Genomic DNA, 8,166 nt, shown 5'->3' with positions numbered 1-8,166 from the left:
AAAAATATTATTATATTTAAAAAACTCTAATTTCTCCCAAATTACAAAAAAAAAAATCCTTAAATATATAATCTTATCCAAACCTTGCCTCCCTTGTCACTCACCGCGTGATTCGTCGGTTCCATTTTCAGTTCGTTAACTCTTGTTTCAACGGGAAATTGGTCGTCTGATGGAGTTACAATCAGGTGAAAGTTCGACAGATAGAGAAAAAGAAAACAAACACTAGGGTTTTCGACTCTTATCTTATATTTTTCTCTTATTCTTATGTTCTAATTACTTTTATATTTGAGTGAACTTGTTAGCAAAGGAAAATATTGCATTCTTTAATAGATTTAAATTTGAGTAATTACATCTATAAAGCGTACCTGTTGAAATAAAATCTCTAAGTGTTGCATCACCAGCAAGAATGATTCATTTCTTCAAATCACGGCTGCATAACATTGATTCTTGCTTTCCAAACAATCACAAAATTGGATTTTCAAACACAGATATCAGCTGCCTTGACTCTCATCACCCATGCCAAACCTGATTGATTATGACTGCCTATTTCTAAAACCCTTACATTTCTGCTACATTTAAGCAATACCCAAATCTCATTTAGACTAACCAAACTGCAATATCTTATTTATTCTTCCCTCCCGACTTGTGATGGTGTCCACGCGACTTATACGAAACTGTTCTCCTCACAAGAGAAATCTTAGTTGCATCGCCGCCGAGTTCTTCAAAGAGTACCAACAAGTTCTTTCTTGGTTTTAGCCATGATCTTGGAACGTGGTACCTGATCATGTTTCGTAACATGGAAATATAAGAGCTCAACAAGTGAAATATACTCATTTTATGCCAACTGCAAAGTCCATTGGAGTTTTGAGAGTGATTACCATCTTTGTGTTGGATGGCCACAACCGCTCTGGCACTTTGTCGGTCGGAATGTCCCTGAGTAACTACAAGTTGCACAGTCACCGTTCCCATACGCCATCCAATATCTTCCTAAGCTCTGTCCGTTGATCCATGCTTGACCCTTTCCCATACTCCGCATATCCAAAGCCAATGGATCATTACCCTCTGGGGCATCAAAATATGCCTACAATATCCAATGGTTAACTTCGGACCCATTGAAATATCGAAAAAGATGAAAATGAAAACCGCCTTCAGCTTCTCTACCTTGTACCATGTCATGGACTGCCTCCGTGCAGCTAGTAAACCTCGGATCCATTCAACAGATGAGACCCCATCTGGAGAGACCAAATTCATTGCTTCTCCTTTCAAGCCAACCTGTTTGTAAGTACTTTTGTGAGCCAAACTAACTTCTGGCTTTATATAGCATCATCAAAACATGTAAAATTGTAGATTTTGCATATTAAAAGGCTATCGAACCTGGTACGACCATTTCTGCCATGTCAAATCTTTCTTTCCTTCGTCAAGGCCATTCAAGTAAACACCCACAATTCCCGTTTTCCATGTCTCGTAATGCAGTCCAACGTTCTACAACACCACCATAAATTTGTATCAGTAGTTGAAAACTTTCCCATCCAAATGGATCCATGTGGTAAAGGAATGGCACGTTCTGAAATCGTATATTTGCTACCTAACATTTAGATCCAATTAGACACGGTAAATAACAAACCGGTAATCCGACAGATATGCTGACAAGTGCAATATGATTTGTTCCAGCAAGTAGGTTCACTGGCCCTGAAAGTGTGAATGCCCTGTCTTTCCTAGTCCCATATGCTGACCCTGTGATATTATCATAAGAATTAGAACATATATCGAAATTCTGTGGTATCAACATGTTAGACGAACTTAAATTATATTTTACTTAGTGATATACCCGAAAACTGTCCATTGATGTAAACATGAAGGGCATGGCCAGCTGAGTCCACATTGAGAGTTGGCTTTTGTCCTCCTCGTAGAAACGATTCCGATGGACTGATGTCGACACTGGAATGAAAGTATATGTGGGGTTTCTAGATGAGTTTCAAGATGCTATTTCAACAATTACGAAAATAGTAGTGTAAAAAAGGCAGTTTCGCACCTTGTTGCATACCACAGGTAGTCACTAGTATCTCTGGTGACATTCATCTGCTCCAGGAGTTCGTTAGCTGTGAGTCTCGAACTTTCACCCAGAGAAGAAATGGATTCATCACAAGTCTCCCAAGAGAACATCTTTGAGCTCGTCGGCACCATGTGGGTATGTGAAGTTTTAACCCGAACCTTGATATGCATAAAAGGTACAAGTACTTTCATAGGAAAATCATCATATATAATGAAATAGCCTCAAGTACATTAAGATAGGGCCATAGGATTCACTCACTTTTGCAGTATTAAACACCACGTTTCTGCAATCATAAAGGATGCTAATAGACCAAAGGGGCAAATTGTAGTGCCTGTTATTAAAAATCACCCTGGCAGCAGATTTCGTATTGTAATTAGAGAGAAAAGCTGCACAGCTTCCTTTAGAAGAAAATACATGAGCCTGAAAGATAAAACATTACTAGCATCATGAGTGTAAAGTTATATTTAATACCATATTATCATATTACCAATGGACACCAAGAATTATGACTAAAAAAGAATGCTTACTTGATGATAGGTTCCCAAAGAAGTAACAGTAGGGTCTGAGGAAACTAAAGCATGTTCACATAGCTTAATAGCTCGATGAAGCTCCAATAGATGATCATATTTAGGCTGCCGGATTAATCCTAAAAAAACGTGAACTTGTAAGTGACAACTCAGAGTTCAAAGTTTGTTTCTATATGTACAAAGGGTCTGTGAGAACATAGCAAGGAAATGAATACAGTTTCTCACCATATTCATCAATTGGAGCATCGTAGTCATAACTGGTTGTAATAAACGGTCCCCCAGCAGTCCGTCCAAAGTTGGTTCCTCCATGATACTAATGAAGGCAAATAGATATAAGCTGTAAGTTTAAACTTGCTGATGGCTGCATGATTCTTTTTTCCATTAGAAACCGAAATGGATATGCTAACTAACCATATAATAGTTAATATATGTGCCACCCTTTTGTATGAAACGAGCAACTGCGAAGGCCAAGTCTTGAACCGGCCGGTGGTGAATCGCACCACCAAATTCCGTAAACCTTCTCATTGTTGAGGGCAGAAATATCAGATCAACAGATAAGCATTAGATGACATCTTTAAGAAGTGGCAAATTAAGTACTTACCAACCACTCCAAGCCTCTGTCCACAATGTAGGCTTGTAAGGTTTGTTAGGAGAGAATGCATCACAGTAAAAGCCATTACATGTATTTATCTGTATTCAAGATGTGAAGGAAAACAGAGTCAGGGTCTTCCTAGTCCACATGAATTTAATAACAAGTCAGTCACGACGGGAAATCCGGGAACGAGAGAGCACGAGATGGCTTACCACAGGGTCTGGGGTATCATCTTCCTTGCACATGACCCATGGTACTCCAGTATCTAGTCCGACCGCCATTTTTGCTGCCCAATTAACGTATGCATGACCAGCTGCTCCAAGTGCCTTACTCTCAGGACCATATTCATTCTCAATCTAAAAGGAAAGTCTCAAAGAATTAGTATTTGTCAACATGGTAAGTCAGTTCAGGCCAATGCATAGGCTTTAGCCACGCTTTTGAACAAAATCAAAATTCCTAAAATAAGTTCCAAATTATTGAGAATCCCATACCTGAGAAAGGATGATGGGGCCACCTTGTGATGCAAAAAGTTTTTCGTTCTTCATCATTTGGACAATTTTCTGGGTAAATCCTTGCATTGCACTCTGCAGGAAAAAAAACAAAAGGAAAGAAATTGGAATTTGCATAACATCATTTTAACTTTATGACTTATCTTCTTCCTTTATATCTTATTCAAGGTGGAACAGGAAAGGTCGACTGAAAAAGAGCAAACACCTTGAAGGGCTCATTATCTGTTCTGAAGCTGATACCAGGAACATACTTTAGCCAAACTGGAAATCCTCTGTATCAGAAAATAGAGTATAAACCACTCAAATCCAGCATTTTTTATGATAATCAAATAAAAAACTTATCTTTTATTCAATCATTCATGGCTCTAAAACAAGCTAAGAAGGTTAAAATTTGTCTTTCCAACCGAAAAAGGCAAGTAAGGATAGAAATGGTAAGTACCCAAAGTTCCACTCTGCACAAACGTAGGGTCCAATGCGAAGATTAGCGTATAATCCCATTTTTTGCACCGTCTTGATGAACCGGACAAGGTCATATCTCCCTTCGAAATTATACTATATCATCACAAAAATGGAGGGGGAAATACTAAAAAGTTAATGAAGTAAAATGAGTAAAAAAAACACAATTTTTAAAGATGGTCCAGTTGAGATCTAAGATAGTACATTTCCTGGAGAAGGCTCGTGACCATTCCAGAAGACATAGGTGTCTATGACATCCAAGCCTCCCTCTTTAGCCTTATGTATAAGACTCTCCCACATCTACATCCAAAAAAAATGAAAACCCAGAACTTGTCTTTGTTTCACTAGTGTTCTTAAGGGAGGAAATAGAAAGAAAAGTATGAAAGAAGATTACATCAGGGGTGCTTCTGGGATAATGAATGGAGCCGGAGATGAGGATTCTCCTTTTTCCATTGATGAGAATAGATTTCTTGTCATACGTAATGGTGCAGTAGATCAGCTTAGAACTCACAAACAAGGCCGTGAAGAACAAAATTAACAGCTTAGAAACTGAGCTAGTTTCCATTTCCATTCAATGAAAAAAAAAACTTGAATTTTTTTTAGATGAAAGAGAAGTTTGCTGCAACTCTGCAACTAGCAGCAATTTAACAATGTTCTATGTTCACATGACATGATGAAATCTCTGAGGTCTGCTGTTTTTATATGTACTTGGATCATGCATGTGAGAAATCATGGCAGAGTCCTATGCATTTTCAGCCATTAAATTAGAATACTGGAGAAGAAAATGGTATTACAGCTAACTAGAAACACCAAGTAAAAAAAAATTAAAAAAGGGCTCCAAATCAAAAAATGATTACACTTTGCCACAGCAAATAAGAGAGAGAATGACAAAGGAAATGGAAATGGAATATTTAATTGCATTGCCCTAGAGTTTATATACTAATGTTTTCATCATGATATTTGAATTTTTAGAGTTTGGAGTGAAGCGTCACGAGAATTTGGCCTTCCGATATCTTAGCATTATTGCTAATAAATAAGACAAAGAACATTTGTATATATTACTATCCCCCAGTAGCGATAAATGCAGCTTGAATTTCAAAATCATAAAAGAAAATAAAAACCTTGGAATTAGCATTTTTTATATTTAAAATTAAATTATATATCTTGCAGAAGGAACAATGATGAAAATTAATTTAGTTTCGTCAAACAAATATGCTCTAATAAAAAAATATTTTACAAAACTCGTGATAAATTCTTAATCCACCATAATAAATACTATACATTTCTAAATAATTTGTCATTATTTTCTCGCTCATAATATTTCTCTAAATTTATTTGGCATCCGTGATACAAATGGGGGATCCTTGTTTACTTCGTCTAGGTGTTCTTCCCCATGTCTTCCTCCTTTCTTTCTCCCCTTACGGGTGAATGTGGATGACCTCAAACACAAGCAAATGCACGACACATTATTAATGTTTGCTTCATTAATAATATATAATTCATTCTATTTATCAACGAAGCACTGAAGAGAGGCCAAGCACATTTATTGTATTAATTGCAGAAACGAATTTGAAGTCATGCAGTACGCAAATATTATAATATAAAGTTAATTTCGGGAGATATATACACCACGGTGTACTTTATGGTTTTGCATGATGATTCCTTTATTAAGAGAAGAGAGGCGTTTCTCCTAATTACAATGTGGGAAGTGGTTGCATTCCACTCTCTCTTTTTCTCCTGCTTTGTTGGTTTTAGAGTTTGACTGCTATTAATTTGAATGATAATGATGGTGAGCAAAAAGCAGCCGACACCCTTCAACCATTTACTATTTAGTGGACGTCGTCGATGTGCCGTTTGTTTCTCTTACATTTAAAGTCAACAGTTTGTGTGCCCCTAGATCTCCGTTCCGTTTACGTCGGTGCAGCATGCTATTACAGAAAATTATTACAGCCTACAGCAGTTCTTGGATCACGTCACCTAATTTTGATAGATGTGGATCCTCCATTTCAATAACGGTTTACGTGGGTTTAGTTCGTGAAATGTAAGATTATAAGTAAGAATAGAATTATTGACAAAAATAAGATTACACAGAATATTGTATTTTGTATTTGATTTATTTAGTAGGAACGTAAGATTACAGTGTTTAGTTAAAAGAATAAAAGATTATTAGAATACATATTTTACTAAATTATCCTTATTATAAATTTATTTTTTTAACAAGTTAAATTATACTATAATATTACTATAATCAATTTATATATTTTTCTTTAATTAAATTCATAAAATTTATATAATTTTTTTTACAAAATTAAAAAGATAAATATGTTTAATGAAAAGCTAAAATTTTATTTTAATCCCTGAACTTTATATAAAATTTTAATTATGGATTTTTTTTAAATCTAAAATAGTTTAAGGATAAATTTGTAATTTAACCTTCGTAGAATTTTTATTATTCAACGATAGAAGAATGATATTTTTGGGGGGGGGGAAATTTAAGGGCATTTTAGTCCAAAACACTGGTAATCCAACAATACCTAAGGGAAGGGATAATCACATTCCCGATAATATACCCCCAAAATATCACTGTTGGGAATAAAAGATTATCGTGAATAAGATTACTGGTCAACCAAACGAGGGAATGACATTCTTTTTCCATGATAATCACATATTTCCTGAACCAAACAACCCCTCAGTGTTTATTAATTACGAGTTCTGCTCAACTGATTTTAAAAACTATATATACATGTGAAAACAAATAAATCTAAGAATATGCACAATTAATAAAATAAATAAATATAAAAAATTAAATTAGTTTAAGTTTTAAAACAAATATTTACTCATCCTAATAAATTGTAAATATGCCACTTATCATAATGCTTAAAAAACAATGGTACTCAAGTACGTACAAGTTTACAATCTTATTATAATAAAAAATATTGATTTAATTTTTTTCTCTAACTTAAGTTTTTCTTAATACTTTTTACCTTCTTTCTTTTTTTTTTTTTTAGCCGACGGCAACACCAATCTAAATATTGATTTTTTCTTGAGTTTTTTCAATTTCAAAGAAGAATCTATGTCCTTGTGACACATTTTTTCTCTGTTCTTGTGACACGTTCCTTATGATTTTTGGTATGTTTTTTGCATACCTCTGCGGTCGTGTTAGTGCTCGCACAAAGTTGTTTGCTGATATAATCATAATTATGTAGCGAAGTAGTTTGTCAAATTGCTTGGTTCATTCACCACTCATTTATTACTTCGTAAAGTATTTCATTTGACAGAGATAAGAAATTCTATAAAGGTTTTTGGATTTATTTTATGTTGGATGTCATTCGGAGGTTTCTTTGTTCTTTGTATCTTTGGGTTTAGTTAGAGTGCATTGTAACTTGATTCATTCGATTATTTCTACTAATGGAATCCCGTTACCATTGTAAAAAAAATACTAATTTAGCTAAATATAGTTGGTATGGTTTTAATATTGTTAGTATTTTAAAATTTTATATTTAACCATGTTATTTTTACTTTTATAATATAAAAAATATTTTTCAAAAAATAACATAATTGAGTTTAATGAGTTGATGGGCAAAAGTTTAGGCTTTAATTAGATTTTAAAAAGTCCGGTATGTTTTGGAGTGACTTGAAGAAAGAGACCCTGAAAGGCTTCATAATGGGCCTCAGCAAGCGGAATCTAAGGGTTTTTTTTACCCATTAGGTCAAGCGGAGAAATTAATTAGCTTAACAGGTCACTTATGAATTTATTTTACAATCTACAACAAATGTTATAGTACATGATGAATTCTTCACGTCGACGTGACGAGTTTACTCAAAAAATATTTTTTAATGGTCCCAGGTCAGTGGGTCCCATATGGGCTAGTATTATAATATACTTCATGAGACTCATCACGTCCATATGATGAGTTTTATAGGTAGTGTTTTTTAGATTCAATAAATAATTTAAAAATTAAAATAATTTTTAAAAAGTATGAAACTCATCATGTCGAGATGACGAGTTATCCTGAAATTTAAAAAATC

General features: G+C 34.5%; 1 protein-coding gene across 1 annotated transcript; it reads right to left on the bottom strand.

Moving 5' to 3' along the window:
* Positions 1 to 298: 298 nt before the first annotated feature.
* Positions 299 to 4,954, bottom strand: LOC120164819 (beta-galactosidase 5-like). Its single transcript, XM_039174467.1, has 18 exons — positions 4,532 to 4,954; positions 4,342 to 4,437; positions 4,121 to 4,233; positions 3,887 to 3,953; positions 3,664 to 3,756; positions 3,385 to 3,528; positions 3,182 to 3,270; positions 2,992 to 3,097; positions 2,806 to 2,893; positions 2,581 to 2,699; positions 2,312 to 2,473; positions 2,033 to 2,211; positions 1,829 to 1,938; positions 1,625 to 1,734; positions 1,375 to 1,482; positions 1,162 to 1,272; positions 879 to 1,081; positions 299 to 778 (listed from the first exon to the last, which is right to left on the bottom strand). Exons 1-18 carry the CDS (start codon positions 4,706 to 4,708, stop codon positions 622 to 624), a joined length of 2,232 nt encoding a protein of 743 aa, XP_039030398.1. The 5' UTR covers positions 4,709 to 4,954; the 3' UTR covers positions 299 to 621.
* Positions 4,955 to 8,166: the final 3,212 nt, after the last annotated feature.

Source organism: Hibiscus syriacus, unplaced genomic scaffold (genome assembly GCF_006381635.1).
Source record: "Hibiscus syriacus cultivar Baekdansim isolate YM2019G1 unplaced genomic scaffold, ASM638163v2 tig00111543_pilon, whole genome shotgun sequence".
Taxonomy (NCBI): Eukaryota; Viridiplantae; Streptophyta; class Magnoliopsida; order Malvales; family Malvaceae; genus Hibiscus; species Hibiscus syriacus.
The sequence above is the reverse complement of the archived record's forward strand: the minus strand, read 5'-3'. Positions and strand labels throughout refer to the sequence as shown.

What these genes read in the sequence shown, in the direction of transcription:
- LOC120164819 (XM_039174467.1), bottom strand. Translation starts at nt 4,708, where the DNA reads ATGGAAATGGAAACTAGCTCAGTTTCTAAGCTGTTAATTTTGTTCTTC. An exon ending in CTTTGGGAACCTATCATCAA is followed by an intron (nt 2,474 to 2,580) that starts GTAAGCATTCTT and finishes TTTATCTTTCAG; the next exon opens with GCTCATGTATTTTCTTCTAA. An exon ending in GGCCATCCAACACAAAGATG is followed by an intron (nt 779 to 878) that starts GTAATCACTCTC and finishes AAACATGATCAG; the next exon opens with GTACCACGTTCCAAGATCAT.